Source organism: Madurella fahalii, assembly GCF_045866475.1.
Source record: "Madurella fahalii IFM 68171 DNA, scaffold_4, whole genome shotgun sequence".
NCBI classification, from domain to species: Eukaryota; Fungi; Ascomycota; class Sordariomycetes; order Sordariales; genus Madurella; species Madurella fahalii.
The window spans coordinates 227855-245409 of NW_027263974.1; the positions used below are offsets into that span (position 1 = coordinate 227855).

The following is a 17555-nucleotide window of genomic DNA, read 5'->3' on the forward strand; positions in this document are numbered from 1 at the left end:
TCCGGATCTACAGTTGCGCCAGTCGCTCGGTCGGGGAGTGGGACGTCATAATAATCCGGTCCACTCGCATAAACTGTATCAAAGTCGTTAAGGGCGTCGCTCGGTCGGGGATAGATGTCAGGAGAAACAATTGGCGTCGATGCACGGATGTCTGGGAAAAGGATATAAGGCGAGATATGGCCCTTGGACGGCCGGACAATAATGCTGTGCCCTTTAGGCGCGTTAAGCTTGACTTGTGGAAGGAGTTTTGAGGTCCATGGACCGGCCGCGACGAGAATATCAGTGGCAGCGAGCTCATGTTTTCGGCCTTGGTTCGTGTTGTAAATGACCGACGTGACGTGGGAACCATCCTCATTGTAATTGATAGAGGTTGCCGACCCAATAACAATGGACACGCCACTTTTCTCAGCTAACTCAGCAATCTTCTTGGTGAACAAGTAGGGGTGGACTTGACCGGAGTCACTTGGCGTGCCAATCTCATCATAAGACTTGACACTCCCAGGGAAAAGCCAATCGAGAGCACTCGGCTGGTCGTGGGAATCCGTTTCGTTTCGATTGCGCTCAGTTTCTTGGGCTTGCAGTTGGATCTCGGCAGCATGAACGGTACGAAACCCCCAGAGTTTCTCTCCACCGTGCTCTCGAGCTAAGCTCTGATGAAGTTGGAAGCTGAGGGGAGCAATGCACTTGGGAATTGCCCAAGACGCAATGAAGCCGCCCCCCTTTCCCGAAGATCCAATGGCAATGCCTCATGCTTCCAGAAGGATGATGGAGTGAACGGTGGGATTGTAGAGTGGGTTGCGAGTGAGATAGTACGCGGTGGTCGTTCCCACAATGCCGCCACCTAGTGCCATACTGTTAGTGCTAAAATCTGATAGTTGCGAGTACGCTGCGACGGTCTCTCACCGATAATGACGATCTTTTTTGATTGTGACGAAGACATGAGAAGAAGTTGAAACAGAATTGGGACGGCTAAAGCAGCTAGTTGAAGAACGGAAGCTTTGCGGGACCTGGACTCGGAGATGCTATGAGACCAGGCTCGCATGATCCACGGGTAGCCGCTTTTATCGGGACGATTAAGCCCGGGTATGGGGGACACGTGATCCCGCGCGTAAACCAGTGTCGGTGTTCACCGATCTTCTCAGGCAGTCTATCGGAGATCCCCCGTCATCACAATTGTGAGGATAGAATGCGGCTGTGATTGCGTGTTGATGTGGTGGATTTCCAACCGTCGGCCCAGGGAAGCAAGTGGGAAATGGCAGTGACGCCTGCAAGGTCTGCTCTAGCTCTGCGCCGACCATATGACTTTGCCCTCATTCTGGCGCGGGCGTGCGAATGCGTTCACGCAAGCCCCTCCTAGATGAGCTGAATGTCCACTTTTGCCAATCAAATGCGAAACAGCTACAGATCTATCTGCCAAAAGAGATATTTCCGGCTCCCCACTAAAATCGACATAGGCGGGGCTTTAACAGCGATAACAAATATGATGATTTGTAGGCCTTTAGTATATATAACTTTGGGGCTAACTCTGCTCACCAGGGAGGCTCATAAGGTAATATCACCTCCCACCAATGATCACGTACGTTTGGTCGCTTTCATACCACTATAGTCATTCCAAGACACCAAAGATTGAAATAAGATGCACCTACTATTACGAGGCTAGTATGTACCCTGGGATAGGGATTCATACTCTCATTCGGCACCAGCACTAACAGGCCCGGCACATACCTATTGGTCACTCATCTGGTCGACCTCAAGCAAACCAGGGCAGCCTCAATGAAGCAGGAGACACTCGATAATTAGCCAACGTCTCCGACGATCAAAGAGGAGCATGAGTCTACATATTTTTACTGTCATTAGCCAAGGTATTGGCGGTGTGCCAAACTTGTGCCGGCAATGATAGTTCAATTTTGGCCGATACGGATTCAGATCTCCGACGTCAAATGAATACACGTAAGGTGACTTCCGAAGCACGGCGCGTCATGTGGGGAATACGGTAGAAGGGAGAGAAAGCCGACTGGAGATGAGATCCAAGTAGGTGGGGCAGTCGGGGCAGTAAATGAACAAGGAGGTCCATTGGCATGGCGGTTAAGGTTGTGAAGTAGCGGATCGCGTACGGGAAGGAGGTTAAGAACTTAAGAGGGTGAGACAGCCAGTCGGGGTAATCCATAGGTAACGAGACCGGTGTCTCTTATTCCCCTTTTTGTTTTCCTTTGTCTCGTTTGCACATCTACTTGGATCATCCATGCATGTATAGCACAATGCGTGCAGTGGTGAGCACGTCATGACGCTTAAACATAACATGCGCTTGAATGGTCCCCGCGTTCACCAACACCTGCTGCGATGTGGCAGGAGTGGAGCCGATCTTCGGTTATGAATACAGCGAGGGACGGTTTTCGGCGGTGCAAGACCGAGACAGCGCCCCGCACCCTGCGCAAGATGCTCGAGTGCGAGATGGGGCAAAGCAAAAGCCAATTCCTGCTCGCCAAAACATAACAAAATTCAACTCCTGGGCATCGTCAAGTTGAATCCGACTGCATACGAGCGGTACCTACCTACCGTACGTACCTAAGGTAACTTTGCCTAGGTGTCATCGATCCAGGATGGCCTCCACAACTACAAGCCCTATCCCTCCTAGAGGCGTTTGGGTCCCATCCCCAACCTTCTTCCTCCCCTCCTCTTCGAGCAAAGACTCACTCCAACCACCGGTGGATATCCAAGCACAAATCAACCACAGCGTTTTCCTCGCGAAATCCGGCATCACCGGCATCGTTCTACTCGGTTCAACTGGAGAAGCTGTCCACTTGTCCAGCGCCGAACGGTCCACCCTTATCTCGTCGGTCCGTCAGGGCCTCAACGACGCCGGCTTCCCCGACTATCCACTCATGGCGGGCGTTTTGGCCCCCGGCCTAGACGAGACGCTTGAATGGCTGGACGTTTATGCCGAAGCTGGCGCCCAATGGGGCCTGGTGCTCACCCCGGGATATTTCGGGCCGGCGACGACACAAGCGGGCATCACGGAGTGGTACACGATTGTGGCAGACAAGAGCCCCATCCCCGTATTGGTGTATAATTACCCTGGGGTGACCAACGGCGTCCACGTCCTGCCAGAGACGTATCGAGAGTTGGCTCGACACGAGAGGATTGTGGGGTGCAAGATGGTGAGTTGGAGTTCAAGCATTTCTTGTCACAAAATGGGTCGAGTAGCTCCGGATTCCGTTCGGCGCGAGAGGAGACTGGCTGATCGCGGGGCCATAGAGTCACGGCAACATTTCCCACCATGTGCAGGTGTCGCTTGATCCTGCCATCGATCACGACAAATTCCGTGTGTACAGCGGTTTCGGCAACCAGCTCGCCCCTATCGTGGAATTTGGCGCCGCCGGGGTGATTGATGGAATGGCAGCCTTCTACCCCAAGACGGTTGTGCGGTTGATGTCACTTGTGGAACAAGAACTCAGCGGAGAAGCGTTGGCCCAGACGAGGGCCGAGATTCGTCGCCTGCAGTTTGTTGTTAGCCTGGCTGAGGAGTTTGTTATGAGAAACGGCGTGATTGGGATCAAGGAAGCCACCTGCCGTGTAGCAGGGTTTGGGACGCTCGAGGGCGGCCGGCTCCCGATCAAGGGAAGATTGCCGCCAGGTGCGTGGGAGGAAGCAGAGCGGTTGTTCCTAGCGGAGATCGCAAAGACCGAGACGAGTCTCTAACGACCCGAACCACAAGGATATAAATAGAAGGATATGTGTTGCTTTCGCTGCGTACGGGGCTTAAGTGCCCTGCGAGCATCAAGAAAAAGGGAAGTCATCGAGGACAAGAGGAGTGGGTCGGGAAGAAGGGAACCACGGATATGGGTCCCTCGCTATGCTGGCTTAGGCGGTCCGTTTGGTCCGAGTGCCCGGGAAGCATGACGGGATCTAGATCGATCTAATCAGCATCCCACCTCCGATTCGCCCCTTGCTTTGGGCAAGGCACATCGCCCCCAAGGAACCTGGATTAGATCGTCCCCTTCGCTCTCACATGTAGAAAATCAACGACTGAGTTGAACTCGAAAGCCAAGACGTGAACTAGGCTTCCAATGCGACGCCTCGAAATACACTATTCGCCCCGTTACCTTGGGGGCGGGGACTGGCACAGAAAAAGTGAGCACTGCGCCCCGAAGGATGCAGCCAGTGATATTACCGCACCTGTCAATTGCAGGAGCTTGCGCCAGGCAGGCGGGCGGTGCAAGCCACGCTAATGCCGTGATTGGGCGGTTATTATGGGGCTGAGCAGATTTGCTCGCCTGCTGGCTCCAAAGGAAATGACAAGCCTTATGCAACCCCGGTCCCTAGCCTGCGATCAGTGGAGTACACTGCTACTTAAGATCTTCGGACGCCTTCATTCCTTTCCACAATGGCTCATTCCCCTGGTCCTTACGGTGCGGCACTCGGCAGCCCTGGAAATCAAGCAGTACCATGCGCGCCGTCAGCTTGCTTTTGGCGCTCGCCGCCACCGCCACGGCCACGGCCCGACGTGTAGTGTCCATGGACATCTCGAAGGCGACTCCTGAACAACGAGGCCTAGATCGACGCGCCTTTGCCGCCACGCTGCTAAACAACAAGACTGCCTACTATACCAGGGTTGCTGTTGGCACGCCGCCACAAATCCTCACGCTCCATGTCGACACTGGGAGTAGCGACCTGTGGGTGCTGGCAAAGGACTCGGATCTTTGCAACAGCATCAGGCTCCAGCAAGAATGGGGCTATTGTTTTGACACTTTCGACCCTGAAATGAGCTCGACGTTTGAGACGGTGGGCCGGGGGGACTTTGCCATCAGATACGTCGATGGCACCGGTAGCTCTGGCGATTACTTCACCGATAATGTAGAAATTGGCAACGGCATCTCCATCACGAACCTTCAGATGGGATTGGCCAATGAAGCCACTAGCAATTGGGGCATGCTGGGTATCGGCTACACTGCCGCTGTGGCCGCTGATGAACCGTACCCAAACATCATCGATCTCCTTGTCGAACAAGGCTTGATTCCCACCAAGGCATATAGCCTGTACCTGGTGAGCGCTTGACTCCGAGTATCCAGATTGACATACAACCCGGAACTGACACCGCACAGAATGACTCCTCTGCCGAGTCCGGCACGATCCTCTTCGGCGGCATCGACACTGAAAAGTTCATCGGCAGACTCCAAACCATCGACGTCATTCCCAACAATGAAACCGGCCTTTACGACCACTTCACTGTCGCCTTGACCTCCGTCACGGCTACGTCAGGTTCTGAAACTACCAGCCTCCTTGCCACGGGTGCCAATCACATCGAAGTTATTCTCGACTCTGGGACGACACTCACCTACCTCCCCCCGAGCTTGTCAGTCCCCATCTACAGCCTCGTTGGCGTTTACGACGATACCGATGGCAGTGGAGTCGTCTTCGCCGACTGCTCCCTGCGCAGCCGGACCGATCTCTTCCTCACCTACCAGTTTGGCGGACCCATGGGTCCGGTGATCAACGTCTCTGCGGCAGAGATGATTATGGACGATCTCAAGCCCTACATCTTCTCTGGAGGGCTGATACTGCCCAGTAACATCCCTTGGTCGACCGACCGCGTCTGCCGCCTAGGTGTCATGACGGCCGACGACGAGACCCCTTTTCTCTTCGGAGACACATTTCTGAGAAGCGCCTATGTTGTGTACGATTTGTCCAATCATGTTATCGGCATGGCGCAGAGCAATGTGGGTACGACGTCGACCAATCTGATTGAGATCACGGCGAACGGCACAGTGCCTCTCGTCACGGGTGTGGCGAGACCGGCGTCACGGACAACGGATGAACCAAATGCCGCGGCTGGGAGTGTGCAGCCAGGGTTGCATCGGGAGGTGTTTGGCGTTGCTGGACTGGTTGGAGCTTTCACTATGTTTGGCATGGGTCTGTTTGAACTCTGAGTTGTTCATACTCGTTTTGATACCCTACTAGATGCATGTCTTCATGAGCTTGGTAGAACGAGGAGTTGGTTTAGAACACGGCGGAATATAATTTAACATACCCCAGGTTGTACGAGCGCGGACGTAAGATAGATTATCCAAGTAATAAGCATCGATTGTTATTCCACACTTTACCATGGACAAAGGGAATTTGGGCTAGGTGGGATGTTTCGCAGTAGCCCCTTGCAAAGACAACCGCAGAAAGCTTTGAACCACCCTTATAGTTGCCAACCATACGGCTGTTTATGCCACTCATGCGGTTGTCTTGCGGGTCCCTTGATTGTATGTTTTCACTTCATTTGGGCGAAGTGTCTCCTAACTACTTTAGTCTCTTTTGTAAGGTAGGTAGTATTCTGGATAAAGTATTGTCCGGTTCCTCTCGCTTTGTTCCGTCCCATCTCAATGTAGGTGTAGCATTCTGTACAGTCTAATAAGCTAGATAGACTCTCTTCGGACGGTTGGACATGGCTCTTATACCGTCATTGATCTAGCACTTCTCTTTACTTTTCATCTCCCTTCTTTTCCATCCCCAGCATTGCAGCCCACCCTCAGCCACGGTCTAGTGCATTGACCATTATACGTCTATATTACAAGTTTACTTGGATAAAGAGAAGTACGAAGCCTATGAGAACTGCTCCTAACTGTTTTTCATCAACGATGCTATGTGGCTAAGAATCGAAATATGTGTTTAGGACGTTAACAATCGTGAGTCCTCCTAGCTCCACACTGTGGCGCTAAAGTGCTATATCTTGCCTGAGTTAGAGTAGAGATGCCGCCTGGTACTGTCATGTGTTCCCGTGAAACCGTCGTCGGTACCAGATGTTAGGGGAACTAGTTGGAACAATGATCACCAGTAAAGGTCGGATGTAACTACCAATTCTAGAACTCTCGCGCGTATAAGATCCTAATCTATCTTACTAGTCACTATTTTGTTTATCGTTATCCGCATTTCCAGTACCCTGCCCTTCTGTGGCGGTGGTGGCTCTAACGAACTGAACACTTGACGCTGGTACGGCTTGTGACAACCGCGTTCGCGCGGTCTCGGCGACTCAATGCTATCGCGGCTTGGGCTACGATGCTGCGGCTTGAGCACGGAAACACACGGAAGAATTAGGCCAACATTCGCAGCAGCTGCCGCGGAGCATGTGGCCAGGCGGACCCACGACAACAAATTACTTCCCATCGCAGGCGACTCTCTTCCCCTCGCAGGCGATTCTCTTCTCCTCGCAAAATCACGTTCGCTTTGGACGCTTGTTCTTCCGCAGAATTTATCGACTTCAACCATCTGGTAATATCCCAGCCGTCTATCGCTTATACGTAGCCGTCTGGTAAAGCAGGTCTGATCCTGCGGCAACCGGTGCGCGTGGCGTGTCGCTGACTGGCATTCTAGAGAAAACCGAGAATGGCGCAAGAGCAGTTCCATCAATTCCCGCGTCTCTCGATCGAGCTCCGCTACATGGTTTGGGAGGCGTCCTTTGATCCTCGTCTTGTCGAAGCGAACATCATCCACAACGGTACCAGGAGGGCTCGGACGTCACCGATTGAGTGGCGCTTGACGCGCAATCCAACCGTGATGGAAGTGTCGTACGAATCGAGAGCGGTAGCCCTCCGCCATTACAAGAAGTTGTTACTTGGCTGTGCCGTCGAGGTTTGGGGACCGCCACCCCCCGCGCCATACATCTACTTCCACCCGGAGATGGACATCTTGTGCCAGGACTTCGAGTGCATCGTTAGCAATTACACCGAGGACCGGGTTCGCCGGCCGGGAACGAAGACGCGTGTCATCCTACCCAACGGCTTTGAAGACATCCTCCGAAACCCAAATACCTTCAACTTGGGAATGATCCGGCATATCCAAGTCAATCTTCGTGAGTACTCCCTCGGAAACTTTGACTTTTCCGGCATAACGATCTTTTATGCTTCCGAGCTGTTCGCAAAACAGCTTTACAAGGCAGAGAGAACGGAACTGACATACTAGTCTAGACATCTTCCGCTCCAGCAACAGGAACCGGGCGGACAGGAGGCTCCAAACTATGTTGTCGTTCCTGTGGAATCTGCTCCGGGGACAACGGGCGCCTGCTCAGCAACAGCCCAACAGCCTGCAACTGATTGGCGGGCAGGCATTTCCTCCGCTGCTCAACGGCCTGCAGACCATCACCATCAGCATCACCCAGGAGCGCTCGCAGGATCACGGACCCCAGGCGCCCGGCGCCGTGGGCAGAGTTCGGCCCTGGGTCTACCGGGTCGTCGCCGCTCAGCCGAGCCTCCCAGAACCGACCCTAACATACTTGTCCGCGTTGGGTAGAATCACGGCCGGCATGCATCCTCCGCTGGCCTGCACCTTGCTCTCCGACGGCGCCATCCTCACCAAGCCGTGTGACACACGGTTTGCCATTTTCAGGGTAATCGATCCCAGAAGCATGATAAGCGCCTTCGATGACATGGGCCAGATGGTAATCCGAGAGTTCCTCTGGCGCCGGATGCTCGATGCCGGAGTGAGGACCGGACAGATAGAGCGGTTCAATTGGTTGGCGATGCTTATTTCAGTGGATCCGCTACGTCCTTATCGGCCGATCCAGCTTGTCAGCCCGTGGGGGATTTGCGGAACAAATTATGCGATGGGACGGGCCACCGCTTATACCGACCTGAGGATGACCGATAAGTTTCGCAGGAGGTGGAATTGATAGGTAGGAGACAAGGGAGGGAGGTCGCGGTGGCGACGGTGCCAGCTGGGAGGGGTCTGTTGGGAGCAAAATGGAACCGGGGAGGCCACCAGTGGTATTTAGGGAACATTGCGGAAGCTTGAAGTCGGCAAGATGCCGCTCCGATACGCAGCAGGCTGCTCCATCGGACTTCGTGGTTTGTAATTACATGTATAGTACTTTCTACTCTAATATACCTCTCAGTTGCGACCCACTCCTTTTCTTTGTTTCTTCTCTGTTCTTTCCTGTGCCATCCGCCAGCGCAGAGAGCGACGATCTTGTTTCGTCCGTCCAGGCACCTTGATGAAGGTAAACGTCCGTACTTGTCAAGGATATCGCAACCGGTGTTCGACTGTCTTTCAAACGTCGTGCCCGACCTCAGCCTTGCTTCGCATCTTAGCGATCCATTCCGTGATAGAGACATTGCGCTGCTATTAGGCCGTCAGTTTCATTGCGCCACGTGATGGTCAAGAGGCATAGGTCCATACCCTGCGGTCCATCTCATCTATATCCGCATCTTCCCCGGACTTGTCTCTTGGAATAGCAGCCGGATTTAGAACCTTAGTGTAGAAGGTCCAGGCAACAAGGGTGAGAATAGTCAAGGGCACAGTTACAGCCCAGTAGATCCAGAAATGCGTGAATCCGTACCGTTCAATGTCGGCTTCGAAATAAGGCAGAGCAAAGAACGACTATCGAATCGAACGGTCAGTATACCTTGTATCCCACGAGCGCAGACAGGAGCAAGGGGGGCGGAGCATCTTTTCCTACCGCTGTAAATGTGCCGGGCAAGAAGAACATGGTTACGACAGCGATGGCTGTCATGGAGGTGCTGTCCCGTTTTGTCTCTTCGGCAATGCGCTTCTGGTCTTTGGCGAGCTCGATGTTTACTCTCGAGTCATCCTGGCCCAGCACATTCAGGACGCCCATTAGCAGGAAGTTGGCGGTGGAAAGCCACGCGCGTGAGTCATGATAGGCGCCATCAATGTCGCCGATGAGCTTCTCGGACTCCTCGTCGATATAGACGCAGAGCCGTTCTATAACACGCCCAGACTCGCCCTCCGCGGCGAACCCCGTTTCCATGTATCGCTTGTTCTCGGCCTGGGCGAAGCGGGCGAATTTGGCCATTTGCACCGTGGCATTCTCCCAGCCCGTCAAGTGCGAGGCGGCACCGATTACCTTGCGCGAGACGCCGCCGAGGTCGAACGCGATGGTACGGCCGTCGCTGTCGGTGGCACGTAGGCGGCTATATTGGTGGAAACCAGTCAAGGTTTGAGCCTCGTAGATAACATTGCCTTTCTCGCGCACGTTGCCCATGGCGTCCGACGTAAGGACTTCCAGCGCCAACAAGCCGAACAGCATCGGGTGTGCCAGGGTTGGCCCCTCAAAGTCCGTGATCTCGTTTTCGAGCTGGGTGAAGTTGGTGTCGTAACCGTCGAACCACGTGCGGACAATGGCGACGGTGGTGCGTGTGGTGGGGAAGTAGGCCCAGAGCAGGTCCCAGTCGAACGGATGGTTAAGGCAGTAGCGCCAGTTCCATACTGGCTGCACGGCCTTGCCGTCGCAATCGGGGTCCAGCGGGATCGGGTAGCGACAGTAGGTGGACATGTAGTGCGAAGTGCACCATCCGGTGATCTTGAGTTTAGGTAAGAGGCGGTTCAAGGCAAAGTCCTGGTTGAAGACCTTGGCACACTTCTTCTCGTCGAGGAAGAGAACATTGATGGCGCTTGAGAGGTCGCTCTGTGAGTGGTCCGTGGCGGCGGCGGCGGCGGCGGCGGCGAGTGCATGTTCAACATGGCCCTCCAACCACTGCTCAATCTCGTCGAAAGAGGAGGGGTAACGGACGTCGGTTGTGCGGTCCGTGCCACCCTCTGCCGCCGAGGATATCAGACGGCGGTGCTCGAAGATGGACGCTGGAGTAATTTCATGACCGCCACCCGGCCTACCTAGCGTGGTCCCGCGATAGGATGACGCATGCTTGCGAATAGCTTGCTGGTAGTCGTTGCTGCGTGTTCTGCAGTCGGTTGACCGGCCGGGAAGGCTGAGATAATCTGGCTGAGAGGGGGCCACGGACGGCTTGCGGCCTGAACCAGTCCTACTTGGCGAAAGGGAGGGAAAATCGGCAGGTCGAGCCATCGAGCTCAGAGCGAAGATATCGAGGCAAGGTGACCGAGCTTTGTAAGGTAGCGAGCCATCGTGGTCGAATAGTTAAATGTGGCGAGGGAAACACAATAGAAGAGACTTTGTCGAGAAAGAAAGCGGCAGCCTGAACACGCGCCAGCATGCTGGGGATTGTTCGCGCGCGATTTGGATAAACGAACCGTACCCCTTGGTAGTATGACCGTCTCTAACTATACTCTACCGTTTAGCTTTGCTTATCAACTACATAGTGCACCCGTAAATAATAGTTTTCTTCTTTTCTTCTTTCCTTCTCTTTTTCTTCTTCTTTTTTCTTCACATTTTCTGTCTAGGCTTCTCTATTGTATTCTCTTATATATGGTACGTTCGGGAGAATATGGTTAGATACGGTTTAGCTCTCCCGAGAGCACTGTCGGTTTATCTTGCCAGTTCTTTTCCCTCGGGGAGGATTACCAACTTGGGTGTCTTGCATGTGGTGCGGGAGGATCGGCACACGGGCTGAACGCCAAAGCCACTTTAGGGCGTTTTGGGATCCGGGCCCGGGGAGGCCTGTGAACCCCTCAAAATAGCAGACACGGCTCTACATCAGCAGGGGCACAAATTCTTGTCCGGTTGCTGCCACTACATGCATTGGCCTCCCAGAGTGCTTCCTCTTCCAGTAGGTGGCAGCAGTGGGTAATCGCAAAATTTATAGGAACTCTCACAACACCAGCTTCTAGGTGGATTAGTCTGGCTGATGCCAGACCGCTTCGTTGTTCAGTTTTGCGCCATCCGATGCGGCGAAGCGCTCAAGGCCACGCATACGGGTGAACCCCACCATCGGCCAGCACGCAAACGAGCCAACCATGTGCCAGCAAGCAAGCAAGGTGTTGTTGCATCCGATTAGGTAGGAAGTGATAGGCACTTCGCCCATTTTCACCACCAAGTGGTGTGATTCGTACGTCTTCGTGATTCCATCCGGCATCATATTGCCTGCTGCTCGCGAAGCATCGTCGCCCATTACATTGTTTCCCGACCCTACTTCACAGAAGCGGCACTGTTGAAGCCCGCCACCTGTCCCACCAACCTCAAGCCTCAAGTATCAACCGGGGCCCCGACGTATCAATTACCATACCTCTACAGACCATGGTCCACGCAAACCATGGCATCAATATCAGCCCTGCGCCGGTGCCTGCGGTGCCAAAAGTCATCACCAGAGCCGACGGAGAGATGGACGAGGCTGACAGAGCACTGGCAGCGATGGGATACACTCCCGTGAGGGAACCTCTAGCAGATCATACTGCCCGTGCAATAATCCTTTGCTTACCCCTCACCTACAGGTTTTCAAACGCGAGTTCTCCATGTGGTCGTGCTTCAGCTTCGCCCTGAGTATTTCTGGTCTCTATGCTACTATTATCACCACTTTCATCTACCCGCTCTATGCAGGTGGCGCCGCCTCGGTGGTGTGGTGTTGGCTGATAGGTGGTGGTGGCGCCCTGGCCTTGGCCCTGTCTATTGCTGAGATTTCATCGTCGTATCCCACTTCGGGTAAGGGGCTCCCATCCTTATGGCTTGGCAAAACCGGGCTACCCACTCATGTATGCGTGTAGGTGCTATGTACTTTACGCTCAAGTACTTGTGTCCGCAAGAGTATCTGCCGGTGGTTGCGTGGCTTGATGGTGTGTCTGCTCGACTCGTCCTGCCTGAACTGGCTGCTGATCGCGCAAAGGATGGCTCAACCTCATAGGCACAATCACCGGAACAGCCTCATCCCAATACGGCGCCGCTCAGATGCTCCTATCTGCGGTCTCCATCGGCACAGGCTTTAGCTACCAGCCGACCCAGGGACACATCACAGGCGTCATGGCTGCGCTTTGCATGATCCACGCTCTCGTCAACAGCTTGTCGACGGCCTGGCTAAACAAAATATCGAGCACTTACGCGGTCTTCCACATCGGCGTTCTCATTGCGGCTGCCGCTGCATTGCTCGCCCTGCAGAGGGAGAAACACGACGCCGCATACGTCTTTACGAACCTTGAGCCTCTATCCGGTTGGACGCCGCCCGGGTTCTCTTTCTTCTTCGGCTGCCTCAGTGCGGCGTGGATCATGACGAACTGTGACGGCGTGGGCCAGTATGACCCCGTCTTTGGCACCTCGCTCTGGGATTGACCAAGGGTTATTAACACGAGAATGCAGCATTGCCGAGGAGACAAAGGACCCTTCCCGAGTGGTGCCCATAGCTATTACGTCGGCTTCCGTATTCACCTACGTTGCCGGATTTCTGTACAACATCGTACTTGCCTACTGCATGGGGGATCCCGGAGAGCTCCTGGCCAGTCCGACGGGCCTCCCTGTAAACTTGCCATTTGTCTTAACCACTAGGGAAATGTCATTGATTTCCTGCCCAGGTTTCCCAAATCTTCTACAACGTCATGGGCACCGGGCCCGCCGTCTTCTTTACGATAACCGCCTTCATCGTCATGAATTTCGTCTGCATTCCGTCCGTCCACGCCGGTTCCCGCACGCTGTGGGCATTCTCGCGCGATGAGATGGTTCCCCTCTCTCGCTACTGGTATCGCATCTACAAGCGCAGCGACACACCGGTCTACTCGGTCTGGCTGTACGCTTCGCTCTGCGTCCTCATCAACCTCATCGGGCTCGGTAGCCCCATCCTGATCGCCGCCGTGTTCAACGTCTGCGCCATCGCGCTGAACTGGTCGTATTGCATCCCCATTATCTGCAAGCTGATGTATGGCAAGTTTGAACGCGGGCCGTGGCACTTGGGGAGATTCAGCGTCGCCATCAATCTATTTGCTGTTGGCTGGAACGCGTTCCTTTCGGTTCTGTTCCTGTTGCCAACTCTTCGGCCGGTCACACCGGAAAACGTAAGTTCAAGCCTGCCCTCGCTCCTTAACACACAGGCCTTCGTTGCCCGAGGTTCTCACATTTTGGGCTCTAGATGAATTACGCGTCGGTGGTCCTGGCCTTTGTGATTGCTTTTTCAGTTGGCCATTGGCTCATACGCGGTCGGAAGTACTATGTTGGCCCGCGGACTCATGCGCACATCGCCAACGGCGAGGCCGTTAGTGATGAGAGCCCTCCTGATCAGGAAAAGGACATGCCGTAACTGGCATTTGTAGGCCAACAAGGGGTGCGAAGAACCTCAAGAAGTTTCAATGTAGACGAGTATTAGAGAATCAAAAGGAGGACTGCCTGGGAGAATGGACAATAAGTAAACTGGAAGCGGGGGATGTGGTTGGATTGGGAGCGATGAGAGTACATCGGTCGTAGCTATATTATTGCTTGTGTCTGGTAAACTGAAGGATAAATGAAGAGAAAAGAGTTCTTGATTACCTATTCGTGTTTCACGGTGCCACGTAAATTCACGGTAAATTATTACTAAAGATCGGCTTAGTTGCAAGCCAACAAATGTCTGCCAAATTGCGGGACCAGCTAAAGTGTAGCAAGTTGCAGAGCTGAACTCTATGGTTGCAAGGGTACAGTATATAGTAATGGGACACTTGAATAAGTCCTATAATGTAACGTGAAAGCTAAACCAAATTCTACAGCAATATATTCGAAAAGGGCATTATTGAAGGGAAGGCACCAGAGAACACCTTCCTCTAAACTTGTTTTTCTCTCTTTCCGTCCATTAAACCAAAGCCTTTTACACCAAAACACCGCATTGCTCCAAAGTTAAGGAAAAAATAATTTTTTTTTCTCATGAATATCAAATCATTTGATAATGATACTCAAATATTTTCGGGGATCGCTCTTCTAATCACCATCTTCTACATCGCTCGGTATGATTGACCCTCCTACACTGTACTTCTAGTGGTCAGGCCAGCTGCTCATTATCCTCCATTTGGGTTCCTCCGGGGGTCGCGCGGTGGTACCCGGGGGAGGAGGAATCCTTCCCCTTCCCCTTTCCGTTTTCATTTCCGTCCTTCCCCTTTCCCCCTTTTGCCTTTCCATTCACATTCCCGGCCTTCCCCTTCCCCTTGCCTGTATCCGTGCTCTTTCCCTTCCCTGTATCCGTGCTCTTTCCCTTCCCTGCATCTGTGCTCTTTCCCTTCCCTGTATCTGTGCCTTTCCCCTTTCCTTTTCCCTTCCCCCCTGTTGCTGTATCCGCCACGGCGGAGCCCTTTTTGCCTTCGGCAGGCAGAGCATCCCGCTCAGCTACCACGCGGAAGTCCCGAGCGAATTGGGCATTGCCTACCGCCGCAGGCTGGGAAGCGTCTCTGGCGATGACTTGGCTGGCTGCGTCACCAGCGCTTAGAGCAGCATTAGCGTAGACGAGAGTAACGCTGCCAGCCAGAAGGAGCTGCGAGTACTTCATTGTGACTAATAAAGGATTGTATAATGGATAAGAGACAAGGTAAATGTTGAGGGATTCTGTGGAGAGATCGGGAAAACTGCTGTAGAGGGATCAAGCTAAAGGCCGGTATCAAGTTGCTGAGCTGTTCAGATATGTTTGTCTGGAGTGATTGATGATTCTGCAGTCGGAATCGAGCTGGGAATAGCTCTCTTTTTATGCTGAAAACCCTTAGCACTTGAAACGTAGTTTCTTATATTGTAACATCTAGGATTTTGACGAGGGAGATCCTGAGGATCAACAACAGGGTCGGGATACCAATTATAGCTCGAATGGGCCTAGATGGCTCTAGGGTCCTAGGTAAAAATATAGTTGTATTCCTCATCCAAGTAGGCCTTTTGTAAGCTGTGCCCCAGTATAAGTACCGTGCAGCGGCTGTAACACCTCACTGCGCCGCCGCCGTGTCACCTTCGTGTGAATTTGTGTCGGCCCTCCCTTTAGGATCCTGTATCCGAAAGATGAAGCAAAAAACTAAAACGCACCTTTCAGAATCTTGTATCCAAATGAAGAAAAAAAAAAAAGGCATCTAAAATTAGTTCTCTAGATGTGCTCTAGTCCAGAGGCTGGTTTGAGAAGTAAGGTATATAAACCGTGTTGACCTGTCTGGTTTCCTCGAATCATTCAGCAACCATCAGCATCTCAAGACCGTCAAACATCAGGCTGGAACCTGGTTTCTCATCAACAACTTGCCTCTATCTGCACTTGCGCCGACCCAGTACTCTCAAACATCGGGATACTACCCTGCTTAGTTATCACCGACAAGCCCCCAAAACCCCCCACTTTTGAAAATTTTCACCTCTTCAAAGATGAAGTCGGCGCCACTCTCTTCCATTCTCCTTCTTCTCCAATCTACCACTACACTTGCGATCGTCATGGCATCGGACACGCCAGGCTCAGCTCCTGTCGAAAAGCGCAATGGGGACACCGGCCCCGTCACTATCACCCTGTGGACAAGCGGCGACAACACCCAACCAAATCTCAATTGCGACGACTCTGACTTGGAGCTTGGGGTGACATGCGACGATATACCATTCAACGAGTGCTGCTTTGGAGTAGAGGACGGCGAGCTTTTCGACAGCGCGAATCACAACCAAGCGAGAGGCTGGCGCAAGTTAGGCGTCTATGCCGGCGTGGCGGACCCCTGTGAAACGGTTATCCAGGAGAAGAAGAAATTCTGTCTTGCAGGATCTCCAAGCGGAATGTCTATCACCGGAGCCATTGTGAAAGGCCCTAGTGGAAGAAAGAAGCGCGAGGATGGATCGGTTGAAGGCCCAAAGCCACGAGGAGTGCGTGCAAACAAGTATACAGTCCGGGTCAGGGATACAGACTATCACGTCGATATCGACTCGCCGCTTGGGGAGCAGTATCGCAACTTGACATCTATAGAGGCCAAACGGGACTTTATGCTCAAGCACGGCGAGCCTAGGCCTACTTTGAATAAAAGATGGCTAGAAAAGCAGGCAAGAGAGGCAAGCGAGGCAAGCGAGGCTGGTCATTAGCGGAACGTCAGGAAGTGACTCATACAGGCTGGGCCTACTTGTGTGGGGATAGGGGTATCCAGGAAGCTTCGGATATGGATGTGTGTTCATTGTTTTGCTTTGCTGCGGTGATCGCTAGGGGTGGGATGTGTCTCTCATTATTGCGTAACAACAGTTGGTCTCTCTTTGCTAGCTATCCCTCTCACAGGTTAGATGGAATTGAATTCGACCTCCTTACTGAATTATGAAAGCTGTAGGAAATATAAATATGAAGTCTAGGAACTGAACATGTCTTGAGAGCATTCGGAGGATGGACGACTGCTGACGGATTACCTTACTCTTCACGGCACCAAGCTAAGCTTAATTCGGGGAAAGGATCAGGTCCCTGATAATTGCATCGAGGTCCGCCAATTCACGGAATCATCTGCTGAAACTTCGCCTGCCACGCCGGGCTCACGTGAGTAAGGTAGCCGACACTTCATGACGCCCGCGAGCTGCCTTCACGGACATTAGGGTTATGCTTCCCGACAGCATGCCGAAGGTACTAGGCTGGTAGTCTTGGTTGTAACGTTAATCAGTTGTTAGTTTCCTAATTATCACTTCTGGTACCGATGCAAAGTCCCGCCGCGAGCATTCGTTATCCTAATCGACCTTTTGAGTGTTTAAGGTACTGTACAGTACCTACTGTGGTACTAGCTGCCAGTGTTTCCACGCCACTCTCGTCCCAATCTCCGCTCGCAAATACACCTAGCACAGTAGCATTATATAAGCTGCGTAAGCACCACAGATGTCTACCCGCCGCCCATTCGTAATCCGGGGCGCTTCGGAACACATTAAAAGACCCTCAGTTGCCGCCCAGCGTGCGCGGAGGGCGGGCGGACCACATCCCCTTCATTTCGGGCTCACTCTTTATCCCCCA

General features: G+C 53.1%; 6 protein-coding genes across 6 annotated transcripts; 5 read left to right on the top strand and 1 right to left on the bottom strand.

Annotated features, from left to right (window-relative positions):
* Positions 1–2600: 2600 nt before the first annotated feature.
* MFIFM68171_07074 (uncharacterized protein) lies at positions 2601–3699 on the top strand (the record flags this gene model as incomplete). The annotated part of the gene is made up of 2 exons (XM_071062494.1): positions 2601–3158; positions 3256–3699. The coding sequence occupies 2 exons, from the start codon at positions 2601–2603 to the stop codon at positions 3697–3699; spliced, it is 1002 nt and encodes a 333-aa protein (XP_070918595.1).
* A 747-nt stretch (positions 3700–4446) lies between these two features.
* Positions 4447–5927, top strand: MFIFM68171_07075 (uncharacterized protein; the record flags this gene model as incomplete). Its single annotated transcript, XM_071062495.1, has 2 exons — positions 4447–5043; positions 5103–5927. The coding sequence occupies 2 exons, from the start codon at positions 4447–4449 to the stop codon at positions 5925–5927; spliced, it is 1422 nt and encodes a 473-aa protein (XP_070918596.1).
* A 1441-nt stretch (positions 5928–7368) lies between these two features.
* On the top strand, positions 7369–8650 carry MFIFM68171_07076 (uncharacterized protein; the record flags this gene model as incomplete). Its single annotated transcript, XM_071062496.1, has 2 exons — positions 7369–7834; positions 7950–8650. 2 exons carry the CDS (start codon positions 7369–7371, stop codon positions 8648–8650), a joined length of 1167 nt encoding a protein of 388 aa, XP_070918597.1.
* Positions 8651–9027: 377 nt separating this feature from the next.
* MFIFM68171_07077 (uncharacterized protein) lies at positions 9028–10801 on the bottom strand (the record flags this gene model as incomplete). Its single annotated transcript, XM_071062497.1, has 3 exons — positions 9028–9099; positions 9157–9357; positions 9437–10801. 3 exons carry the CDS (start codon positions 10799–10801, stop codon positions 9028–9030), a joined length of 1638 nt encoding a protein of 545 aa, XP_070918598.1.
* A 1128-nt stretch (positions 10802–11929) lies between these two features.
* On the top strand, positions 11930–13910 carry TPO5_4 (polyamine transporter tpo5; the record flags this gene model as incomplete). The annotated part of the gene is made up of 7 exons (XM_071062498.1): positions 11930–12058; positions 12124–12331; positions 12394–12462; positions 12513–12915; positions 12980–13136; positions 13192–13668; positions 13743–13910. The coding sequence occupies 7 exons, from the start codon at positions 11930–11932 to the stop codon at positions 13908–13910; spliced, it is 1611 nt and encodes a 536-aa protein (XP_070918599.1).
* Positions 13911–15964: 2054 nt separating this feature from the next.
* Positions 15965–16657, top strand: MFIFM68171_07079 (uncharacterized protein; the record flags this gene model as incomplete). Its single annotated transcript, XM_071062499.1, has 1 exon — positions 15965–16657. One exon carries the CDS (start codon positions 15965–15967, stop codon positions 16655–16657), a length of 693 nt encoding a protein of 230 aa, XP_070918600.1.
* Positions 16658–17555: the final 898 nt, after the last annotated feature.